This window comes from Macrotis lagotis, chromosome 1 (assembly GCF_037893015.1).
Source record: "Macrotis lagotis isolate mMagLag1 chromosome 1, bilby.v1.9.chrom.fasta, whole genome shotgun sequence".
NCBI classification, from domain to species: domain Eukaryota; kingdom Metazoa; phylum Chordata; class Mammalia; order Peramelemorphia; family Peramelidae; genus Macrotis; species Macrotis lagotis.
The window spans coordinates 130,528,427-130,553,630 of record NC_133658.1 but is presented as its reverse complement, the minus strand read 5'-3'; the positions used below and the strand labels follow the sequence as shown (position 1 = coordinate 130,553,630).

The 25,204-nt window shown below is 40.5% G+C and overlaps 3 protein-coding genes across 5 annotated transcripts in view; 1 reads left to right on the top strand and 2 right to left on the bottom strand.

The window, feature by feature from the left end:
- PCYOX1 (prenylcysteine oxidase 1) overlaps positions 1–4,647 on the top strand; it is a 31,477-nt gene extending 26,830 nt beyond the window's left edge. Inside the window, exon 6 of the mRNA XM_074208197.1 lies at positions 1,079–4,647. Coding sequence (XP_074064298.1) covers positions 1,079–1,740 — 662 coding nt within the window. The 3' untranslated portion in view covers positions 1,741–4,647. The remainder of the gene's footprint in view (positions 1–1,078) is intronic.
- On the bottom strand, positions 3,430–13,195 carry SNRPG (small nuclear ribonucleoprotein polypeptide G). Of its 3 annotated transcripts, none has more exons than XM_074208220.1 (4): positions 13,066–13,195; positions 7,772–7,794; positions 6,938–7,062; positions 3,430–5,075 (listed from the first exon to the last, which is right to left on the bottom strand). In XM_074208220.1, exons 1-4 carry the CDS (start codon positions 13,095–13,097, stop codon positions 5,025–5,027), a joined length of 231 nt encoding a protein of 76 aa, XP_074064321.1. In that variant the 5' UTR covers positions 13,098–13,195; the 3' UTR covers positions 3,430–5,024. The 3 variants fall into 3 exon arrangements, with proteins under 3 accessions (XP_074064321.1, XP_074064332.1, XP_074064339.1); XM_074208231.1 differs by lacking the exon at positions 13,066–13,195 and adding an exon at positions 12,001–12,874; XM_074208238.1 differs by lacking the exon at positions 13,066–13,195 and adding an exon at positions 12,779–12,796.
- A 2,305-nt stretch (positions 13,196–15,500) lies between these two features.
- FAM136A (family with sequence similarity 136 member A) lies at positions 15,501–23,684 on the bottom strand. Its single transcript, XM_074208209.1, has 3 exons — positions 23,491–23,684; positions 21,361–21,501; positions 15,501–16,933 (listed from the first exon to the last, which is right to left on the bottom strand). Exons 1-3 carry the CDS (start codon positions 23,575–23,577, stop codon positions 16,745–16,747), a joined length of 417 nt encoding a protein of 138 aa, XP_074064310.1. The 5' UTR covers positions 23,578–23,684; the 3' UTR covers positions 15,501–16,744.
- Between the last annotated feature and the right edge of the window lie 1,520 nt (positions 23,685–25,204).

The window sequence follows — 25,204 nt, the reverse complement described above, 5'->3', positions numbered from 1 at the left end:
TATGGACTGAAGAATTCATGTGAGGAGAATGTAGGGAGATGTAGCATTGGATATGGATAACTTCTTGCCAGGATGTGAGATTGTGAAGAACATCTAGAAGATAATCTGTGGGGTTAACTCTAGCATCTAGTGACTCAAGGGCCAGATGACATGGACCTGTTGGACCACTCAGTGGTTTGAGATCCTTGATCATTTTGAGTGTCTTCAGATGTTCAGCGAATTCATTTTATTTGGTGTCTATTGAACAAGCAAATATTAAGTGCTTTCTTTTTATAGAGAACTATGTAAAACTATATTTAGAACTATTTAGTCCTGGGGTGGGGGAATAAGTCATTTAAGGCATTGTTCCTATTTCACAGAGCTCAAGTTCTCAGGGAAGCACAATGACAAATACACAGATTACTGTGGTCCTCAGTATTACACAAAAAGGGCATTAGGAAGTTTGAAGAGGTACAACAGTCGAGGTGAGACTTCGTGGAGGAAGTGCATTGATTCAGTGCTAGAGGGTACCCCAGAGATCATCTTGTTCAGGCTTCTCATTTTACATATGAGAAAACTGAGGCTAGAGTTGGTCAGGGTCTCACAACTAGTGAATGTCTGAGGCAGGTTTATACTTGTCTTTGGTCTCCCAGTCAAAAACTCCAAGGACACATCCTGGAGAAAATATCGATGATAAAGGGTGGGGTAAAGGGTAAGTAGTCTTGAAGGAACAGTTAGAGAATTAGGAGAACCACTAGAGAATGGTGTTGATCATATCCATGTAATAACAAATGTGTTAATATCTTAAGAAGAGATCCTTTTTATTCCCCCATATGCTGTTATCCCCCCAAAGTAAATGTCCCATGATATTTTAGCATTTGTTGGCAAGGCATTTTCTCTCTTGATTATGTCTATTGAGGGGAAGTCAAAGAATAGTCTTTTAAGGATTAAAAATTCCTGAATTCCTTACAAGGAGTCAAGCCATTAAGAAACCAATCCACTAAAAATGTTGTTCCAGATACTATAAAATAATATGTTGATATTATTTCTTCTTTGTTACAAATTTTCTTTCTAATGAAAATGTGATTTTTCTCTTCAGGAGGATCCAAGAAGGCATATGAAGTCACCTATAAAACAGATTCAGGGATAAACACAGACCTGTACGACATTGTCATGGTAGCTACTCCACTGAACCGCAAAATGTCCAATATCACTTTTCTAAACTTTGATCCACCTATCCCAGAATTTCATCAATACTATCACCACTTGGTGACTACTTTTGTACACGGGCGACTGAATGCATCCTTCTTTGGTTTAACGGCAACTGATGACATATACCTTACTGACATCTTAACAACTGACAACCCAAACTTGTTTATTAACAGCATCTCAGTGGTGTTGCCTGTGAAAAGAGAGGCTGATCTTAAATCTAAACCAACAACCCATTCAGCTGTTTGGAAAATATTTTCTTCAGAATCTCTCACTAAGGAGCAACTTCATTTGCTGTTTGCATCTCATGATTCAGTACAGGAGAAGGAATGGCTTGCATACCCTCATTATAAGCCTCCAGAGAAGTGCCCTCCAATCATCCTCCATGATCGCATATACTATCTCAGTGGCATAGAGTGGGCAGCAAGTGCCATGGAAATGAGTGCCATTGCGGCTCATAATGCAGCTCTTCTTGCCTATCATCGTTGGTATGGGAACACAGAGATGATTGACCAAGAAGGATTATATGAGAAGCTCAAAACGGAGCTTTGAAGTGTCACCAACATCCTTCTTTCCCTTCTTCCTTCCATGCACCCAAATGAAACCCCAATGTGACAAGAAGGGTCGAGTCCCTGTGAGTCAGGGATTTTGGTATTGGATTAAATATAGTTGATTTGTCATTATCTTTACTTGAACAAAAATAATCAATGGTGGGTTTGAAAGAAGTAGAGGGTTCAGTCAAGGATGAAACCATTGCCCATAATTGTTTCTTTTCTTTTTCTTTTTTTAAAAGATTTTTCAAGGCAATGGGGTTAAGTGGCTTGCCCAAGGCCACATGGCTAGGTAGTTACTAAATGTCTGAGGTTGGATTTGAACCCAGGTACTCCTGATTCCAAGGCTGTTGCTCTATTCACTGCACAACCTAGCTGCCCCCACCATAATTGTTTCTTTAAAGCTACCATGTAAATCTTTGAGGACCTTTTTCAATCTAGGTTGAAATTAGGTACAAAAGTAAGGAATCTGATATACCATTGTGTTTATCATCAATTAATTTGGAACCTTTCCAAACTTTGGAGTAGTCTTTACTGGTTTAAAGGAGAGAGCATGGAAATTGGAAGCAAGAGTTACTAGTTTTATGTGATCTTAGGCATGAGGCTCTTTTTGAGCTTTATTTGTGGGAAATGAGGGAACTGGGTGGGATAGACTTAAATCCTTTCCTTTTTAGTTTTGAGACTTTTAACTAGCTTGTGATGGCTATCAGTAATGGGATTAAACTCCTTTTCTTTTTCAGTACTTGACACCCTATTCTTCCTTATAAATGTGCCATTGCTGAAAGTCCTCTTTGAAGGCCAAATCTTCAATTCCATCTCCCTATTATGCTTTTTTTTTTCTTTTAAAGGATAAGGCTCAGGTAATTTTTAATAATATATCCTCTAAGATATCAAGGCAGAAGTCACTAGAGTTCACTCTTGAAGGAAAACCAAAAGGAAGTCATTTGGGGAGTCAGATAAGTCATTCTATTTTCAGATTCTTCTCTTGACTTAACCACTATTTTCCTGTAGTATTTTTATTCAGTACAGTATTTCACAGGTCCATTTTAAGAATGAGATTTATGAAACTGAAAAATTCTTTTAAAGGTACTCTAGAACTATATACTTTTAAAATTATTGGTCTTGCATTTGTATTTTTTAAAAGTAGATAGCTAAATAGGCATCTTTAAAAGTTCTGCCCCAGTGGATACTGTTGAAAAAAATCAATTCTACAGCTAATACATTGGAAATAACTTTCCCTCTGAAGGATTTGGGTTAAGGCTGGAACAAGCCCAGTTATATCTGAATCTGAACAAGTTGCAGCATAGTGTAGCAGGCAAAATGTTGAACTTGGAGTAAGACCTGGGTTAACGCTTGGGAAGCTATGTAACCTTCTGGAACTTCAGTTTATTTAGCTACATCTTAGGATCCCCTTCAGTTTTTACTTTCCTAACAGGTGTATTCTGGGATAACCCAGGAGTTACTACACCTTCAAAGCTCTAACCATAGTGAACAAATTGATCAAAATTAGTCAATGGGTGATTATCAGTCTGCTAGAATGTACCCCAATAAAAAATAGGTTGCAAATAACTTGTGGTTTATGTAAAATCCTGTAATAATCAACTCCAAAAATAGTAAAGAGAAACAAGTGGAAAAAAAATGGGCATTGAGATTCACATGAAAAAGACAGCTTTCCTTTAAACTTTAGGTATTTGGGAGGGGGAGGGAACATTGAGATACTTGATGTAACGAAGTTTGAGAGAATTGGCACTGAGCTTGAGCCAATCAATTTACCTATAGTCAGAGTGGAAGATCAAGTACTTAATTAGAATTAGTTTATATGAATGATAATTAGCAAAAACTTAAGATTGTATACAAAAAGCAAATTTGAATTACTACTTATTGTGTTAGGGAATTTTTATTAACAAAGCACTGAGGAAAGCCTTCCAAAGGGTTGTGAAAATCAGTGCTACAACATAAGTCAGTTAACACTACAATTTTGTCTCTCAGTTATGTATACTGAGCAGAAATTAGTGGGTCACTTTTTAATATTTGCAAGGTCCTAGGGATGGTTGACCATCTTTAATGGCAGATATTGAGTTTTCATATAACATGGTTTTTAAAGGGTACTATATCTGTCTTTACCATTCATAAGCTAATTGTTAAAATCAAGAATTGGATTTTAAAAACCAGTTTCCCTGTCTAGATTCTTCCAGATGATGGATATAGAGCCTAACATCTCATGTGTATATGCTATGCTAAAGACTGAAAACAACATAACAAGATTTGAATAAGATGTCTGTCATTAATTCTGCTTTCAGCTACTTTTTGAGACAGCAAAATTGCTGTTAATAAAGTTATGCCAGGGAAGTCAGTTATCAGTAGATAACTCTTGTTCATGAAGCAGTGGAACCCCAGTATGTGATTTTAAAAGGTTGTTTAGTGAAAAGGGTCACCATTGTTCAGGGAGCTGATAGTGGAACAGAATAATTCTGGTTTAAAAGTTTAGGGGTTGATTCTTTTTTCATGTTTTTTCTTAATCTAGATAATGGTGGTGGTGGGGGTTTGGGGGGTTAATTGTGGAAGTGCTGTCACCATAGAACAAGTTTTATCCTGTTTATCATTTTTCTTACTACAATGTTAAAAAGAGGGCTAGGCCATGTCACTATTTTCAGAATTCTAACTCAGGGGCCTAAATATTACAACCTAGATATGAATCCTAGCCTGAACTTTTAGAGGAAGAAATGCTGTATCCTGTTCCCCCATCTCCCCCTCCCATGATCCACCAAAAAGCTTAACCCCCATAAATGATTTCCTGTGGAGTTTTCACCTAATTAAGGCCTGGTTAAGGATTTATATCCCCTCCTACGCCCAATCTCTTGTATTTTTTTTTTTGCTCACAAACTGAAAATAAACAAATATGCCACTCTGTCCAGTGTCTTTATTTTACCTATAGAAATGTAAATAGAATACAAAAGCCAAAATGGCCACGGTATTAAATATATTCTAAATTACCTGGGTTTCAGTTTAACAGTACTTTTAAATTTAAAGAAACTCTGATTATCCTCAACTTGTAGCATCAAACAAAATTAGAAGAAGAATTCAAGAAAAGGCATCATTCCTATATCACTTTCCTTTTAGGAGGACCCAAGAGAAAGAAAACATTTAAACATCTTACAAAAAGTTTATTTTCAAAAAGTTAAAGAATATACAATGACTAGTTTTATGTATCAAAAGAAAAAAAAAGAGGCTCTTGGGAATGTAAAGGACAAGTGGAGATCCAGGGCATGGATGGTGCTTCCTTCTTTAAACTCGTTCCAAGGCTTCTAACATAATGATACTGTTTCCTCGGATTACCTAAGAAAAAAGCAAGGCTATTTAGTACATGAAACCTGGCTATACAAGTGGAAAGAGAAATCACTACTTAAGAATAAAATCCAGCTCTCGCATATTCTCTGCCTAAAAACTATTTACTGCCATTATATTTCATGTTAGAGTTTTTAAAATGACAAGTCTCTGAAGCCTGTGAGGACCATTTTCTAAATCAAGCATATAAGTCAAACCTCCACTTGGTTTCACATAGGAGTTTGTTTTCCTTTCTCTTGTGTGTAGTAACAGAGAATTTGAATGTATTATGGATTATTAAAAGATCCAGTTCAGAGGCCAGCAACCTTTCGGAAGAGTTGTACGCAAATTCTGACTTATGACCCATCAATTCAAATAAACTAACTAATAAGAACTCATTGGCTATCTGAGTCACTGCCATGAATTCATTGCAGTTAAGGTCAGAACGGCACCTCCATCTTTACACTTAGTACCTTTCATCCATTAGGTCTTAAAGGCTTTGCTTTTTACAGTTTTTATTTTTCTTTTTAAAGTGACTATGCTTGGCAGAGCCTCATAAGGTATCAATTTAGGACTGCCCAGCTAACATTTTAGTAGAGATTAGTTTACACAGCCAGAGTTTAAAGCCAAGAATGATTTATCTTAGCTTCCAGGAGGCAGAAAAGAAACAGCTCAGTGTTTTACAAACCAACTTCAAGTTCTCAATACTTCTGAGGGTTAGTACTGGTCTCTCAATGCCAATTCACAGTTCAGCTTGGCTCTCTGACCTTGTAAGAACTACTTGTTTCCCTGTTACATCAGAATTCAGTCACTAAACTCTTGGACCTCCTAAAAGTATCAGTGGCCTGCACTAATCTTCTTAGAACAGAAAATTGGTAGGTCCTATGAATACCCATATAACTACATCTCAATGTTAAAGTCTAGGAAATAACCACAAACCTTAAAAAACTATAGTTTCAGGTTAAGGTGCATTTAACCTAAATTAAAATTCAATTTCAGATTATCCCCTTAATGGTGACAAGAATGGTGGGATTAACAATTTATATCTGGAATTCATACAAATGTGTATCTGACACAAATTTACAACAGAGATGCTAAAAATTCACAATGTAGAGAGATTGTATCATGTACAATTGTAATGTTCAGACTCAAAGGATCAATAACTGCACAAAGCATCAGGGACAACAACAGACTAATATTTCTCTCTCAAGAAATGCAAAATTCTAGGGACAAGGAAGTAGAAGGGGTAAGGTACATATAATACTTCAAGGCAAAATGCTGAAAAATTTGAGGAAGGAGATAACCTTCAGCTTGGGAATGTTTGGAAATGCTTCATGGAGGAAGTGATACCCAAGTTAAACTTTTTAAAGGAATGGGTGGCAGAAATTGGAAGGAAGGTTTTTTCTAGATATGAGGTAATGAGTATAGGCACTGGAGTAGCAGGCAATTTCAGGCAATTATCTAGTTAGGAAATAGGACTGGACAACTAGATTTTATTATAGTTTAAATGATTTGCCTGGGACAAGTCATAAAGTAGCAGACCTTGCCTGCAATCTGCCTTTCCCATCTGTTCATATATGAATATGAAAGAAGCCAATAAACCCATCTATATAACATCTTCAAAAAAAATGGAGAGAATCAATTACCTTTTCAGATACAGAAAATTACTGAAGATGAAGGATGGATTAGTAATTATCTCTGAGGAATCCAGATAGGCTTAAATAATTTACTCTAGTAATGTGATATAAACCTTAAAATGAATAATTTTCTTATATTCCACCAATATATTAAAGAAGACATGCTCATGACATCAGCACTATACCTGGAAAGCTTAATAAATGCTTACTAACTACAGCTTGAAAATTGATACTTACCACCATTCCAATATTGTTCTGTTGCCCACCTGGTGCCATCTCTACACATTCATCAATCACAAGATTCATAAATGGATCAAACCCCCGCAATATACCTTGGACATGCCTTCCACCATTTAATTTCACTAAGGAAAAAAGTGAAATATTAGCAAAATTGTCCATTAACCATTCTAAGAAAAAAAATGAATGACAATTACTAAACATTCATATATTGCTTTAAGGCTTGCAAATTGCTTTATCTTATTTGATCCTTCAAAGCCAACACTCTACACCACCTAGCTGTCTATCCTGAATGTACAATATTAAGTAACACAAATCACAAGTATGTGAAAGATTACTCTTGTTCACTTAAAATACTGTGCTGAAACAGGTTACCGAACTTTCAAAGAGTAACATTATTAAAAGGAAATTACATTTAGTTGGCTTCAGCGAAAGTTAGATTAGTAATTAAAAAAAGACATTAAATTATTTCAGTAGGTTCAGAAACAAATTGGAATTGATCAAGTGTTACTTGATGGTCTAGAAAGTATCTTAATAAGAATGATCAGAATGACCACAGGCATATCTAATCTTTAGGAAGCTTTTAAAGAAACTATAGAAGACTTAATTCAAATAGTCTGAATTTTAATTTGCAAAAATAATCTATTAATTTGTAGTTGTTTTTAACAGAGATAAATTGCTATTTCACTCCCAGATAAATTGTTGAAACTGAATCAAAGATTTTAGTATTCGTTATTTTAATTGTAACTAATTGAACTGAATGAGATACTGCCAAAGAGACCCATATAATTAAAAACTGAAGTTTTGTTAGTAAAATCATCTTAAACAACTTACATGATAGCTTCTTGTCCATAAACCTGAAAAAGCAAAAGGGGGAAAGTAAAATAACACTTTCAAACTTTTTTTAACGCAGGAGAATGAAATGTCCAAAAAGGTCCAGTTGTGCAGTTGTTAGGAACTTAAATTCCAAGGGTTTGAGGGGGCCTGAGCTTCTTAAATTGGCACATATGTCTTTTGTGGGGGCAGTTGTCAAATTAATGTAAACTTCGATCAAATTGATCCCAAATCACTGTATTAATTTTTGTAAACTTTAAGTGCACTTATATAAATGTAAATTCCCCAAATAATTTTGTCTGAAATTTCCCTTAAGGAGGAAAAGATGTTTCACCAGGCATAAAAATTTACTGATGAAGGTTGAATGAATAATAAATCTGAAGAATCCCCAGTTTGCTTAAGTGACTTGAAATGACCTTTTAAATTCCACAAATATATTACAGAACAGACATGACATCAGCAAGTTTTTAATCAATCTATAAGCAGTTCAGGATGGATCCTGTCAGCAAATATTAAGAATAACAAAATTTAAATTAAAAAGCTTTTGCAAAGACAAAACTACTGAAACCAAGATCAAAAGAAATGTAGTAAACTGGGAAACAATATTTACAATTAATATTTCTGACAAAGGACTCATTTCTAAAATATACAGAGAACTGAGTCAAATTAAAAAAAAAAAAGCCATTCCCCAATTGACAAATGGTTAAAGGATATGCAAAGGCAATTTACAGCTGAGGAAATTGAAGTGATCCATAGTCATATGAAAAACTGCTCTAGGGGTAGCTAGGTGGCGCAGTGGATAAAGCACTGGCCCTGGAGTCAGGAGTACCTGAGTTCAAATCCGACCTCAGACACTTAATAATTACCTAGCTGTGTGGCCTTGGGCAAGTCACTTAACCCCATTGCCTTGAAAACTCTAAAAAAAATTTCTCTAAATCAAATTATTAGAGAAATGCAAATTAAAACATCTGAGGCACTGCCTCACACTTCTCAGACTGGCCAATATGACCAGAAAGGACAATGATCAATGCTGGAAGGGATGTGAGAAATCTGGGACACTAATACATTGTCGTTGGAGCTGTGAACTCACCCCCAACCTTTCTGGAGAGCAATTTGGAATTATAGCCAAAGGGCAACAAAAATATGCATACCCTTTGATCCAACAATACCACTGCTGGACTTATACCTTGAAGAGATGATGAAAAAGGGTAAAAACATCACTTGTATGCCATGGAACACTATTGTTCTATTAGAAACCAGGAGGGATGGGAATTCAGGGAAGCCTAGAGGGATTTGCATGAACTGATGCTGAGTGAGATGAGCAGAACCAGAAAAAATATTGTACACCCTAACAGCAACATGGGGATGATGATCAACCTTGATGGACTTGCTCATTCCATTAGTGCAACAATTTGGGGCTATACCATTTGTATCCAGAGAAAGAATTGTGGAGTTTGAACAAAGATCAAGGACTATTACTTTTAATTTAGAACCCCTTGATATCTTATGTTATCTGGCTATCTCTTATAATTTATTTTTCTTCCTTAAGGATATGATTTCTCTCTTATCACATTCAATTTGGATCAATGTATACCATGGAAACAATGTAAAGACTGGCAAATTGCCTTCTGTTGGGGGGGGGAGTAAGATTGGGGGGAAATTGCAAAACTCAAAATAAATAAAATATTAAAAGGAAAAAAAAATAACAAAATTGAGGCAGCTAGGTGGCACAGTGGATAGAGGACTGGCCCTGGAGTCAAGAGGACCTGAGTTCAAATCTAGCCTGACACTCAATAACTGCCTAGCTGTATGACCTTGGGCAAGTCACTTAACTCCATTGCCTTGCAAAACTAAAAAAATAATTGAAACAGAATGATGAGACAAACCTGTTGTGCCCTATTTTTATAATTTTTTTTCCTAAATGGGTCTATAAAACCTGAATTATGAAATAAGTTCAACTTCTTTAAGGATGAGAAAATGGTTTTAGAATTTCTATTCTTATCTGTGACATTAACTAACATATCTATCACCTTTCCCTTTCTTGCCCCCAACCCAGGATTGCTGTGAACTGTCTTCATCTTAATTTTTAGTGTTGAAAGGGACCAGAGATCATCAGGTATAATCTATATTTAAATTTTTATAAGTTACACAACCAACACTCATTTAGCCTGTGGTTGAATACCTTCACTGAGGAAACCCTGCCTCATTTCCCTTTTGTTAGAAGTTCTTCCTGTCACCCAGAGTAAGTTTGCCCTTTTTGCATCTTCTATTTACCTTGGTTCAATCATCTGGGGCCAAACGTCCTCCAGTTTAAAAATATCTTTCATAAACTACTGGTCTCCCTTTCCTTGAAGTATGGTCCATACTTCTACCCAACACTGCTCCAACTTTTGACTCCCATGGAGTGCACTTAAAAACCCATGGGATACTGCAACTGAATCTCCCCCTCCTGACCTTAAGTTCAAATCTTCTCCCTTAATTTTACAAGTGTAAGACTTTATCGCTACAGAATTTCAACTTCTTGGATTTTGCCCAACATTCTAATCTAACATCTTTCTGTTTCCTAATGTCATTTAGCATGTTATCATCTTTGAGTCCTACTCCATGAAAATGCTTTATAAATATAAGTTATGATATCCCTTTCTTTCCATATCTTAAAACTAAACTACAATAAGCCTCCTCTCTATCTCAGTCTCTCTTTCCCTTCAAGGTTTTAAGTCCTTGGAATAATGTGTATTTGATGCAATCCACTCAGCAAAGCACTGATTTACTCTAGTTCAAAAAGTATTTCTCTCCTGACTATAGGATATAAATTCCTGAGGTGAGCAAATTTATAGCCGCCAGTAATTTACCCTTTCGAATGTATTTCATATTATTTGTACTATGTTCCAGCCCATTATTCTGATTTGGTTATCCTACATCCTGCTTCTATATAATCATACAAGTCAACTCTTGCCCTTCTCTGCCTGTCAGGATTCTTGGATTGGTTGAACCCAACTCAAGTGCTCTCTTCATGTTTCCCAGTAATTTCAAGAGGGTAGGGACTTAATTTTGTCTCTCTCTATCCCTGATTACTCTCTAGTACATAAGTAGATTATTCTAAATTTGTTGAATTAGATTTCCAAAATTAGGAGCTGAAAGTTAATTTAGAGATTATTTAGTCTAATATTCTTATTTTACAGATGAAGAAATAGCCTCAGAGGTGAAGTGATTTGCCCAAGGTGACACAGTGGCAGACCCAGAACCAGAAGCCTGGACACCCACCTCCCAGTATAGTAGCTTATAGTACTACCACAGTTCTTCACAGGTTTCTTCCTCTTTAATTATAAATAATCTTAGGTGTTTCCAATCTTGAATTAACAAACCAAAAAGCTTTCCTAAATCTTTCTAAGCTCACTACAATAGCTAGTAAAGCATTTACTCTTTACAAATGATTCTAGCCCTCAAGAAACCTTTAGCTACCATGTGCAGGACTGAAGAATATCTCCTAACAACCTTGGTGGGCAAGCACTTTTACGATCCCTGTTTTACAGTTGAGGAAAAGGAGGCGGACAAGGTGAAGTGACTTCTCCAGGGTCACAAATGCTGGACTGAAATTAGGGTCTTCTTGACTGCAGACTAAGGGTTCTACTTACTTCACTTACTTTGCTGCAATGTGATAAGACACAGTACCATTACAAGTCAAACTGAGATGGGAAGAGCAGAGAACTAAGAAAAGTTTCTGGGAGGAGATAGAGCCAGAGCCTGAGTCCACAAAACAAAGAATACTCCGGGGCCCTAAATAAGATATCTCTACTTCTTCATTACTCACTTACTCAACCAAATGAAATCTATACCTAACTATAATGGTATTCCACTCGCCAAACACCTTGCATTTAAGAATGTTAACTTCTGGGGTGGCTAGATGGCCCAGTGGATAGAATACTGGCCCTGGAGTCAGGAGTACCTGAGTGCAAATCCGACTTCAGACACTTAATAATTCCCTAGCTGCGTGGCCTTGGCAAGCCACTTAACCCCACTGCCTTGCAAAAACCTAAAAGAAAAACAAACAAACTGCTGACTTCCTCTTTGATATTTCTCCTTCCCTTGACTTTCAGGATATTCCACTCCAAGTTCTCCTAGTATAACTAAAGACTTCTTTCGCCTGATTTTTCTCCTTTTGCCCTGTTAACATAGGGATTGCCCAAGGTTCTATACTGAACCATGTCCTTTTTCCGTTTTACACTCACCACTTTTGCTATCCCGTTCACTTCCAGTTTCAATGATGTTTATGAAACCCACACCTGAATTTGTCTTTAACTGTGAATCATACTCAGCTCCACCACATGAGCTAGCATTCATCTAAGTACATCCCACTAACGCCTTCGTTTTATGCTCCCAACAAACCCTGGAAGGTAGGGGTTACTTCATTTTACACATGAGACCAGCCCGGCCTCCCGTAGCCAGGAAGCCTTCGGGCTAAGGCTGGAGCTCGGGCTCTCCTAAATTCGGGGTCGGCTGCTGCAGACTTCCAAGTTCGACCAGAGCCTTTCCTTCCCAAGCTGCTACTGGTCTGTCTTCCCCCATTTCTGTCGGTGGCACCGCCACTCCCCAGGTAGACACCTGCGTTAAAGTCACAATCCTCTTCTAATTCTATCCTGGCCCCAAGTTTCTTGGTTTGTAGAATGAGAGGCCAGCCAAGCTGCCTCCATGGCCTCCCAGACGACTGACTGGCCGTGTTTTCTCTTAGTTTCTCCCCAGGCCCACTTTTCTTTCTTATTCTCTATTATAAAGGGCGGCTGTCCCGGGTGGGAAGGGGCTGCGCTGGAAAATGGAGGAAAGGCGGAGAAACTCTGAGCGGCGCCCCTAGCACTCCAGCCCCCCTCCTAGCCGAGCAGGCCGCGAGGACGCCTCCTTTCCCTTTAAGTTCTGGCGCCTTTTCCCCTCCTCCACGCCAAATGCGCACGCGCGTGCTTCCAAAGAATCCACGTAAACCGCTCGGTCTACTCTTCCGTCCAATACACTCACAAACTCCCGCTTTCCAATAACACCGCGATCCCAACCAGCTGGCCTTTATCTTAAACTCTTAACAAGGCCGCGAGGCTCCGGAAAGGATGAATGGAAGGGGGCCGAGAGCGCGTGCGCGCGCCCCTTCCCCGCCCCACGTGGCCAGGCTGGGAGCGAAAGCCGGGAGCGCGGCGCATGCTGGGAAGCAGACGCCTCTAGTCGGGCTTCCTCGGGCCTCCCTCCCTGACTACCCGGCGCAGGCTGAGCCGCACCCCGGGGCCCTCCGTCAGGCGGGTCATCGTACTCACTTTTTTAGCTCGGGCGGGTGCGCTTTACTCATTTTGTCTCAGGTGCGGCCCTTCGCCTCCTCCCGGTGCACGCCGCGGCTTCCTTCACGCTCCCCTTGCCGCCCCTGACGCCGGTTTACGTCTGGCATCACCGGCGCGGGAGAACCAATCATAGGCCGAGCAGCCCCGCCTCGCGCCGGGGCAGCCAACCGAAGCGCGCTACGCATGCGCCCTGGCGCTGCGGTGGGCGGGGTTGGGAAGCAGCCCGGTAATTGAACAGTTGGTCGAATTTCAGCGCGGAGCTGGAGCCGATGGGGTCGTCTTTCTTCTGCCTTTGGGCCGGGGTCTGGCCCAGATTCACGGGCCCTCGGCTGAAGCAGAGGCAGCCGGGCAGTTCGTGGGACGGACTCTCTGTCCAGTGGGCACTGTTTCCACTCCACGCCTCTAAATCCCTGAACGTGCTTATTCAAGTAGGAACCATTGCATAGGCCTGGAAGGTGCTGAGGGATCTCCTATTCTGGCGGTGAAAATGCTCGAGGGCAGACTACGCAGACAAAATGGGGCAGCGAGCCGAATTTAGGCAGGCTGATCCTCTTATTACAACCAAGCAGCTTACTGCACTTCCATGGAGCTCCGGCCCACCTCCATGGCATAATGAGACAGCAGAAGAGTTATAGGTACTCAAGGCCGGCAAGTCTATACTTAATATCAATAAGTCAAGGAGGGTGTGGGAATTGGAATTTGGTGAACCTTAACGGTATCCTACCAGGGAATGCCCAAAAGGTCTGAATGGTGAGAGTGAAAAACTTCTTCGGCAGGAATAATTCAGTCACTGAATCACAGACTCAGTTGGAAGAGACCACCTAGTTGAAGCCATTTGTATGTGAAAGGAACCCCCACAATAGTATACCTGACAAGCGATCATGTTGATTAATACTTTTAGACAGCTCTATTTCTTAGGAAGTTTTTCCTAATATTGAGTTTAAATTGCTTTGTGACCAGAGAACAAGTCTAATCTTTCCTCTTTGTGACAAATCTATAAAATGTAAAAATGAAGATATTACTTACCTCATAGGATTGTTGATATATCGAAAGAGAACATATAAATTACTTTGCAGGTCTAAAGTATAATTGCTAGCTATTCCTGATATTGGAATCATTCTTATTTAAAATGTAGCTCAAGATCATAGTGACTTTTTTGGATACATCACACCGCTGATTTACATTGACCTTGCAATCCACTAAAACTCACAGATGTTTTCCATAACAGGTATCATTTAATTAAGCCTTCCTCCTTTTACATAAAGAATTCGACTTTTTGTACTTATGTGGTTTGAATGTACCCAAGAACTTTACAAATCCGAAAATGAATTCAGTATTATATAACAAGTCATATTATAACCTCCAGAGGTCAGAATCTATCCATAATCTTGTGAGGCAGCCCATTTCACTGTTGAGCAGGTTTAATTATTTGAAAATTTTTCAGGACTTCAAGTCCACTGCATCTAAACCACTGTTTTACAGATGAGGAAAGTGAGACTCAGGTAAAGTTGCTAGAGTGCTGATTATACTTACAAAATAGTCAATATAGTGATAAGCCTCTCTGAATTTAGCTAAAATGTTATTAAGCTTTTGGTCTTCAACTGCATGGACTTCACAATCACGATGTAGAATTATCTAATTAAGGGGGGAAAATATCTTCCGTCTGGGGCTAAGAACAATCTAATCTTTTTATGTTACTGCTTTCAAATACTTGAAGACAGCTATCATGTCCTGCAAACATTCTCTGCTCCTAAATATCCTTAGTTCCTAGAAGTTAAAATGTTGGACATGGATTCAGGAAAATTCTTATTTGAATCCTAGACACTATAATTGTTTAACTCTGGGCAAATATCCTCCTTCGGTTTCCTCCTTAACACTACCTTCTCAAGTTGTTGGTTCAAATGAGAAAATGAAGGCAAACTATTTTGCAAACCTTAAGGTTAACAGACTATTACAACTAGAAAGATCTTGAGGTTATATTATTTAGTTCAACACCCTCGTTGTATATGAAGAATTTGAGAAATGAAGGGATTTCACCCAGTCTTATGCTTCTCTGAAATCAAAGTGATTTGATCCTAAAGATAAAATACTTCATAGAATGTCTGAGTTGGCATCTTTTAATGAGACCTTAAGGATCACTAGCTAATCTAATTCCCCCATCAAGGGGGGGGGGGGGGACGGGGACATGTCTCTGCAAGGAGTGTCCAAGGCCAAGCAACTGATGCCCAGATTTCTTGATTCCTACTTCTAGTATTCTTTGTGAACAGTACCTCCATTAAATGTCAGAATTTGGTTTAGATGTAAATGGGCTAGTTCCTGCCTATGTTTGGCACCTGTATACATTCTTCACACATTATGAGGAAACACTGAGAACCAGGTAAAGATGTAAAGAGAAAAGCAGTCCACTTATGAAATTAAAAAAAAATCAAACGATTTATTTTTTAATCAAACCACTAGGAAAATAGGACATAGCCTTGAAACCCTGAACAGGAAGGCCATGGTAATTGCATTCAGTAAAAAGTTGTTATAAAGAGGACAAGATCTTTGTCAATACAATGCCTGGTACTAACATGTTGCTTAAAGTTTTAACCAACAGTGATAACTGAATAATTTGTGCTAGCTGCCTCCTGTATTCTCTGGGGTATAAAAAAAGCTCTTGTAACTTGCTCAGACCCTTGTCCTGTCCTACGAGGGTTTTCACAACAAATTGTTTCTGTTGAAGAGGGCAAATCATCAGGTTCAGGGTCAGGAAGCACACTTTCTGTTTTGGGGAAAACTTTCCCTTAAACTAGTTATCTGTCATTCCATTAAGCAAAGAAGCCTAAAATTGCTCTGCAAACATAGGCTTTTTAGCCTTAACTAAAATTGTTTCACATTAGTCTCAAAAAAACAAAACAAAACACACTTTAAAGTGTTGCCCTTGCAGTATCTTCCAGAAGGGCAAGAAAACGTAACCTCAGTAGCAGTCCTAGAGACAACAAAGTAAAGGAACCAAAAGTTCACAAGCCAGGTGGTAAGTTTCCCTTTTATCCTCTTGCTTGGTATCCCAATTGAAAGCTGGTGTGAGCACTATCTTCTTCAAAAGATAGATCAGTGCTCTATCCAAGCAACCCTCTCCCCACACTTCCCTCTGAATACTGGGTTCTTATATTGGGGGGAAAAGCACAACTGAGTTTCTCTTTCCCAGTCACTTATAAACTCATGGCTGTTGCTTATGATTTATGTGAAATAGTTCCATCAGGTGAATATGAAGTTGACACCAAACAGTGAACTCAGGGATTTATACCAGATGGGAGGTAGGTTGGGGAGAACTACTAATACTTAAAAACCCAAAGGATTATTCCAGCTTCTAAGAATGGAACACCTCTGAACCAGCTGAAAGCCATTAAGGACTCCAACCAACAGAATAGGGATCATCTTCACTGAAGGGATGGACTTGGGCACTTATTAGCCTCCACACTACCTCCAATTCAAAACTAAACTCTTCCATTTCTTCACCTATGGGCTAAAACACATAATGGACCCAAACAGAATCCACAGGCAGATGCAAAATTCCCAAAATTCAATTTCCTTCATTCATAAATTTTCTCAGGTTAAAATTTCCATCCATTTTTACATGAAGACCCATTCTCCCATCCCAGATGACCAATGAAAATGACTATTTTGCAATAGATGCTAGAGAATCCTTCATCTTCTTGGTCATTGTGGGGATGAGGTGCATGTGGTCATCAACACATTTGGTCACACAGGACTCTAGCTGCCTCTTCACCTGCTGCTCCTTGCTCCCAGCATCCATCAAGTCTTTGGCTTTGTCATTGCAGTGCATGGTACATCGAGCCAGACGGTCCTAAAATCATAAACCATTAAGTCAGGGATAGAATTAATGTCATGATACTATGTCAGCTAACAACCTGAATGCTCTTAGTAAAGCCAATGGAACCTGGGAATGGAATAAACTATTCATTCAGAATCCTTTTCCTGATAGTAGGAAAAGGTCAAGTTAGTTTAAGGCTCTTATAGTTAACAATTTGTTCTCTGATAAGGGAAGAGCAATGGTCCTGGAGTCAGAGAATTTCTGCCCAAACCCTGACTGTGATGTTACTGCCCAGGTAGCTTTGAGTAAGTTACTTGACCTCCCTGAGTCTCAGTTTCCTTATCTTTAAATTGAGGGGGTTGGATAATATGATCCCTCAAGTGCCTTTCATCAGAGCTACAAACCTGTGATAAAATCTTTATACATTTTGAAACCTGAATGGGTCTTAATACTTTATTTTTCAGAGCTCTTACTTTCCTCCAAAGTTCTGACCTTGTTTTACTGTAACAAACCCCTTTATTAGGGCTGTAGATTTTTAAAAGGGTTTTTTTGGTGGAAATTCACAGGCATCTGAGGGTCCTGTAGTGACAAAAGAAGCTTTCTCTGTTTCTGCAAATTTCATTCATCCTTCAAAATTCATACTAGAATTGTAAAGGATCTTGGAAGTCATCTAGTCTACCCCTCAGGCAGAAATTCCTTTTATAGCATCTGGTGTAGAGAAGAGTTAATAAAGTGTCTGAATGAATGTACTACCAGTGATCTATCCCCTGTCAGAATTTTGAAATCCACAACTTATCCCAGGGCACTTAAACTCACTAGACAACAAAAATGGTAGCAAACTAGACATCCCTAACAATTTATCAAAAAAAACCCTAATACTTCCTGAATGCTTATTAGGAGGAAGGAAATATGGAAAAGGCAAACAGCATCAGATATTAGACTACCACTGGCCAACTTCATAAAAGGCAACCAACAGAATTATCTGATTCACTTCATTCCAGGAGAACACATTCTCCTTTATGGGTAGTTGCATGTATTATGGATTTCCTTTTGTCCCTTGAGATGGTGTTGACATATGGTCATAGGTGACAAATGAGTCATCAATCAATTTTTTTTCTTTTAAATGGCAGCCATTATATAAAGCAAAGTTCTTGATTTGGGGTAGGAAGCCAGATTCAAGCTTCTTCATCTATCTGGGGCTGTTTCTTCATCTGAAAAGTGAGGGGTCAGAAAGGATAACTTCTAAGATCCCATCAACTGCATTTCTGGCTACTGTTTTAGAGGATATACAAATTGTGAAAAGACCCACAAGGAAAAAAATATTTATGGCAGCTTTTTGTAGTGGTAAAGAATTGGAAATAGAGGGATACCTATCAATTGGAGAATGGATGAACAAGTTATGGTACATGAATGTTATGAAGTACTAGTGTTTTGTAAGAAATCATGAATGTCCATTTTTAGAAAAGCCTGGAAAGATTTGCATGAATTGATACTGAATGAAGTGAGATGAGTAGAACCAGGACAACACTACACATTAACAGTAACATTATGAGATGAGTAATTATGATGGATACAGCTTCTCTCAGCAGTTCAGTGATCAAGGAAAATCTTAAAAGAGACTTCTTATGGAACATGCCATCCATTTCAAAGCAAAAACTATGGATACTGAATGGAGAGCAAAACATATTAGGTTCACTCTTAAAAATTTTATGTTTTTCCCTCCTTAGTTCCAATTCTTTTTTACAACATGACCAATATGGAAATATGTTAAACACGACTGTACGTATATAGCCCGTATCATTATTGTTTACTTGAGGAAGGGAAGATGGTAGAAAAATGTGGAAATCAGAAGCTTACAAAAGTATGAAGGTTGAAAACTACCTTTGCAAATAGCTGGGGGGGGGGGGGGGGAGAGAAAGATGGTCCCTGTGTTCAAGTTTATAATTCAGATAGAGGATGAGGTTTAAGCATACAAGAAAGAAAAACTAAGACTATAAATATTCAAGTACTAATGATAATTTTTTTTTGTTTAGAAACCCAGATGTAGAAGAGATTACTAGAAGATGGAGTTGTATTAGATACTGCATTCCATATCTTCTACCCAGATGGTGCTGAAGGAATTCCTATGTGGGGGAAAATTTAGATGCTAGTCCTTTATTCTGGAAGACCATTGACATCAGGAAGATGAATGGATTTGACTTAAGTTACCAGTCTCACTTTTTCCTTCAAAGTCATCTAGATCCAGTGACTAGATATGGATCAAGATGACTGGAGATGGCCCAGAATGGGAGGCTATCAGGGTTAAATGACTTGCCCAAGGTTACATAACTAATGTTTCAGGTATCTGAGTCTAGATTTGAACCCAGGTCCTCTAGACTCTAGGGCTGTGCTTTAATCACTGGGTAGGATTTAGATAAGTGAAGGGAAAGCACTCCTCAGTTTCAGGGATGATCAAAGATGCCTGTGAATATCCAGCAAAAGAAACCCTTTAAAAACCTATTTTCAAGATAAAGGTATTCTACTTTGTTCTATGGTTTGAGACAGGAAATATCAGGGTTGGAATTTATAGCAGGATTCTATGTACCCACACTAGCTCTGTGACCTGGGAAAGTCACTTAATCTCTCATTCTCATTTTTCACATCACAAAATTAAAACTGATCTCACAAAGCTATCGTGAGGCTCAAATGTGAGACTATGTAAGTGCTTTGCCAAAGGGAAAAAACCGATCTAAATATTAGCTTTTATTAGAACTAAGGACTTCTCACTCCAAATCCAGTGCTTGCCATATTGCATATCTCTAGAACTGGAAGGGATACAGAAATCTAATCTAACCCCATCATTTTATATGGAGGTTTCAAAACGGCTTTATTTATTCCCATGGGGATCGAGGAAGAAGTTTCAAAGTTTATACTGGATTTGTCAACCAATCTCAGTCTTACGTGCAATTGTTTATAGGGGACCAACCAGTCCAATTTACTTTCTTTTTTCATTTGCTCCTCCTTCTGTAAGACAGTAAGTCATTCCTCATGCATTGGGCATGTCTTGTTTTTAAGATATTCTGTACGTATGTGTGAGATATAGTACTTTAAAGATGGCAAAGTGCTTTACTCCTAACAGTCCTGTGAAGCAACAATAATAGAGTAATAATACTAATAATGGTAAATTGTTGGGGTTTTTTTTGAGGCAATCAGGGTTAAGTGGCTTGCCCAGGGTTATACAACTATCAAGTGTCTTGGGAAGGATTTGAATTTAGACTCTCTAGAATCCAGGGTCAGTGCTCTTAACTAGTATGCTACCTAGTTGCCTGCTAAAGCTTATGACTTCCCTAAGACTTTTGGCACACCTGGTATAGTGCTTTAATGTTTGCAAAGCATTTTATATGTTCTCTCGTTTGATCCTTACAACATTGTGGTGAGGTAGATGTTATTATTTTCATTTTATAGATGAGACTGAGGCTGACAAGTGAAGTGATTTCCCCAGAGACATTCAGTAATCCACTCTGTAATCTACTGAGGAAAATTTTGTACTTACCTAACTTCAGTTTCACACATGATTATGCCATCTAGTGGCCTCATCCCAAATAATGTTATATATTTTTTACATAGAGTTTTTTTCCCTTGAAGTCAGAGGGTGTGAACAATTCTTCAAAAAGATTGTGCCAATTAAGAATTTCAGCAAGACTTAACTGGTGTGGGGCAGCTAGGTGCAAAGTGGAAAGAGCACCAGGAGTCAGGAGGATCTGAGTTCAAATCTGGCCTCAGACATTTATTAACTGCCTAGCTGTTTGACCTTGGGCAAAGTCACTTAACCCCATTGCTGCAAATAAATTAAAAAAAAAAAAAAGACTAAATTAGTGTGCCTCCTTCCCATAATTCTTTCAAAAATTAGTTTCCCCCTTCTTTGCTTATAAGATATGTAAGGTCTTACTTCATTAACAGAAATTTACATTTCTAGGATTTTTACTAATTCTGCTCTATCCACTGTACCACCTAGCTGCCCCAGAAATGTATATTCTTGATCCAACTTCCCATTTCATAGAGAAAATGAAAAAATTTGGACTATATAATATATAATGAGAAAGAGAAGAATGGAAAAGAGTTTTGAATCTAGAGTCCCCCAAGAAGACTTGAATTAAAACACTTGCTCTACTAATTCATACTTGTGTGACCCTGAGTAAGTCAATAACTATGGCTGGTCCTTGTTTTCCTTATCTGTGAAATCTGAGAGCTGGACCACATAGGATTCATTCCAACTTCAGATACTATGAACTAAGTGCTTATGATCATCAAATTCAGTTTATGTCATACTTTATAGCATTATTCCAGGAAGATAAACTACTATACATTTGCAAACTACCAGTGCTAGCATAAATGTTAACAGAGTCAAGATACAGATCTAGAGATGGAACTTGGGGAGTTTTGACCTGAAAGCCTGTCATCTCTGATGAGAGGATGGTTACCTGGAATTTCTCCAGTTCGCTGGTCACAAGGGCTTGGGCCTGGGCCAAGGGAGCGTGGCAGCGCTCAATGCACTGATGAACCTGCTGCATAGAGGCCTGGGTATCTTCACAGCAGCTAGCGCTGCACCGGAACATGGTACCCTAGCAAGGATGCAGAAGGGGAAAAGTCAAGCAGGAACACATTCTTCAGCCCTGGGTGGAAGACACGCACAAAGTATGAACATGGATCATCTAGCATCTCATGATGGAAGGCTTCCAGGACTGAAATGAGTTATCTTGTGTTTCACCTCTGCCGATGACGCTTAACAGTGTGACTGTGGGCAGAGCATGGCTTCCTCATCTGTCAAGTGAAGATAGTATACTATACAATGCCTACCACAGTGGATAGAGGAAGGACTAGATCAGACAATATGCACAAAATATTAGGGAGCCCTTAAAGGTTTAGACAAATGCAAGTTGTGATAGAGTAATAGCAAAAAAAAAGAGGTGAAAACTATTGCTTTTGTAGTTTTGCCTCACTGCCATCACCCATTCACTACAAACCAGAAAGACTCTGGAATCTCAAAGTGAAATCATGGGTTCTCTAGGTCCACCCATCTTAAACAGGAACATCCTTTATAAGATCCCTTCAAACTAGCTGTTCAGTTTCACTTAAGACCTCTGCTACCAAGCTTCCTCCAAGGCAGCCCAGCTTAGTCTAATGGTTAGATATTTTTTCTTATATCAAATCCCACTGTCACCCACTATTGCTTTGTATCTGTGTCTGAACAAAACAACTCTTATTATTTTTCCATATGAAATGCTTCCAAATGGAAATAACAGATATTTACATAGTATTTTAAAGTTTACAAAGTGGCTTTATATAAATAACCTTAGTTGAACTAAGTGTCAAAAGTGGATTTAGATGATTTGAATTCAAAGTCTAGGACTATGGGACCTGGGCAAATCAACCTCTCAGAAGTCTCAATTTCCTAATCTGTAAAAATGGGAATAACAGTCTAATTTGCCTAGAACTCTAGTGAAGATCAAATGAGATATTTAAGTCTCACTTTATAAAGATGAGCTATCATTATATGGGAGAAGATAGAAAATATTTATATTTATAAATAAAGACTGCTATAGGTCAGGGATTGTTCTGAACATCATGTGCAATGCATTGTGAAGTAAGATTTGAAATTTAGTAAGATATATTCTCATAAAGTTTATTATATTTTTTGAATGGTTAACGAGTTGAGAAGAAATTATAGAAAAGGTCTTAGTTTGAGTATGTCCTGCATGGGAGGGCAGGGAATGGATATAAGACCTAGCCCAAAGGTCAAAGGGTCATTAAACTATGAAGCAGATTCCAGCTGACCAACAAAATCCATGGGTGGCCTGTTTTTTCAGCACTACAAGAACTGCACCACCTGTTTTTCAGCATAAAGGTATGGATTTCTGCGTACCTTTCTGCAGGAGGTTCCCAACCTTTCTGCAAAGGGCCTGTGTACGTGATTCCATAAATCACATTTGGGTAAGGAATTTACTTAGTCTCTCTCTCTATATGAAGCGTCTTTTCTCTTTCTCTGCAGTTATTCCTCATCGTTACCACCAGAACTGGAAATACTTGCTGAATGAAGCATATTCCTGGCCCTATACCTTCAAATCCAGGAACTTTTATGGAACATCTTTTGGATGCAAAAAAAAAAAGTCGTAGGAGAGCAGACCCTTGCTTACTGCGCCCCCAGCCCTCTTTCCAAGGGCCTGTGTCGCTCGTCCAGGGTCCAAGGGCCCCCCCCCCCCCGGGAGGCCGTGCCACAGCCTTCCGGGAGTTTGCCTAAGGCTCCGGGCCCGGGGCTGGTTTCGTGAGGGGGAGGGGAGAGTCCTCGTGGCCCCCTCCCCCCGCCCCATTCAGGCTCGCCGCGGGGGGCCGCGGGGGGGGGCAGTGACCCGGCCAAGGTCACCCGGGCGGGGCCCTGGCGGGAGGGGAGGCCGGGGCGCGCGTCCCTCCGCGGCCTGGCGCAGGCCCCCCGCCCCCTCGGGCGTCCGGAGGGCAGGGGGCTCTGGCGGCGGCGGCTCCCGGGGGGCCCCGGCGTGCCTCAGTGGTCCGGCCCCGGCCCCGGGGGCTCCCGCCCGCCCTCCCGCCGCCGCTACCTGCATCTTGCGGATGTTGTCCCGCTCCAGCCCCTTCACCATGGTGTCCACCGCCTCCTGCACCCGCAGCTGCTGCGACTCCGCCATGGCGCGCCCGGCCCCGGCCCGGCCCCGGCCCGCAGCCCCACAGCCAGCAGCCCCACGCCCGGCCCCAGGGCTCTAGCCCGGCGTCCACATGGAGTCCCGAGGCGGCCCCGCCCCCGGCCCGCCTACTTCCGGCGTCCATCACCCGGCACCGCCCACCCCGCGAGGCCCGGGCCAGGCCCCTTCCTTCCGTCTCACCCGCGCGGGGCGGTGCTGCCCCCTCCGGCGGGGAGGAAGAACCGCAGCCTCCGCGCTCGCCGGGGGAGAGGCCCCGGAGCCGAAGAGCCGGAGGGGGCCGCGCCCGGCGCCCCGGCCCGGCCCCGCTCTCCCCGCTCGGGCTCCGGGCCACGGACGCGGCCCGCGGCGCTCTAAAGGCCGCGCGGTGCTGACCCTGGAGCGCTGGGAGCCGCGATTCCGTGCGGGGGCCGGGCGGCCCTTCTCTCACACGGCCAGCCCGCGAGCGCGCAGCTTCCTCGGAGACGGAGAAGGGGAAAGTCAGCCGAATCCGCCCTCCGTGCGCCCCCCAAGCCTGGCCACGCGTGCGGACTCTGCTCGGTCCTGCCCCGCAGGGGCCCGGCCGGCCGGAGGCGCCGCCTTGGAAGCGGGCAGGCGTCAGCACCGCGGCTGCTCCCGGGGCTGGGGGACCCCGGCCGGCGGGGCTGCCCCGATGCGCGGCCCCGCGCCCGCCTAACGCACCCCAACATGGCCCCCCCCCGGGGCCAGACTTTGTCCTAGAGTGGTTGATGAGAGTCTTACCGCCATCCACGCCTTGTGTACTATTCCAGAACGTTAATGCCCCGTCCCTAGAATATTGGATCAGTGACCAACCACTTACTAAAGAAAACCTGTTTTGTTTTCGTGCCCACTTTATCTCCTATCCATCTCTTTGTTACTTTTATCTAGTTTTACAATTAATTTAATTTTTTCATTTGCTCACAAAGGTCGTTTCCAACCTTCATCCATTTGCAAGTAAGGAATATGGATTAAAGAGCTGCTAGGTGCCGGGGTCACAAACACAAAAAACAATCCCTTCTCAAACAGTTTGCATTGTAAATATTGACCCTTCATCCTTCACCATCGCATATGGGTCATCCAAAAATATATAAATGATGCTAAAAATTTCTCCTCATGTGTCGTTGCCATTATTAAATTTGCAAAATAGCAGACCTTTCCCAAGATCCATTTCAACACCCAGATCACAATCAAGTGAGCATCTTTAATTAGATCTATTGCTTCACCTACTTGCAATGCAATGGAAAAATTTAGCTTGTAAACTATGGATTAAGGGGTGCAGACCCACTCAGTACTTTGGAAATGGCCCTCAGTAATTTATTCACCCTCCTCAGGGATGGCCTATATGTTAGATGCCTAGGGTTATGAGGGTAGAGGCTGAAATATATTTCTAAATATTTATTTCTTTATAATTTCAGCCAATGCATATGTTTTGATTTCTCCCATAATCTCAATGCGTGTCATCTAAGATTGTCTCTAGTTTACTCTCTATATAATTCTGTTTAAGTTGTTTGCATGTTGCATCCCCCATTACTCTGAGCTCCTTGAGAGTAGAGATTGGGTATTTTTCCCCTCCTTTTTTTGTACTCTGTTTACTATAATGTCTGGCATATAAAGC

What these genes read in the sequence shown, in the direction of transcription:
- SNRPG (XM_074208220.1), bottom strand. Translation starts at nt 13,097, where the DNA reads ATGAGTAAAGCGCACCCGCCCGAGCTAAAAAA. An exon ending in CACCCGCCCGAGCTAAAAAA is followed by an intron (nt 7,795 to 13,065) that starts GTGAGTACGATG and finishes TTGCTTTTTCAG; the next exon opens with GTTTATGGACAAGAAGCTAT. An exon ending in AGAACAATATTGGAATGGTG is followed by an intron (nt 5,076 to 6,937) that starts GTAAGTATCAAT and finishes CTTTTTTCTTAG; the next exon opens with GTAATCCGAGGAAACAGTAT.
- FAM136A (XM_074208209.1), bottom strand. Translation starts at nt 23,577, where the DNA reads ATGGCGGAGTCGCAGCAGCTGCGGGTGCAGGAGGCGGTGGACACCATG. An exon ending in ACAACATCCGCAAGATGCAG is followed by an intron (nt 21,502 to 23,490) that starts GTAGCGGCGGCG and finishes CATCCTTGCTAG; the next exon opens with GGTACCATGTTCCGGTGCAG. An exon ending in GCGAACTGGAGAAATTCCAG is followed by an intron (nt 16,934 to 21,360) that starts GTAACCATCCTC and finishes TTATGATTTTAG; the next exon opens with GACCGTCTGGCTCGATGTAC.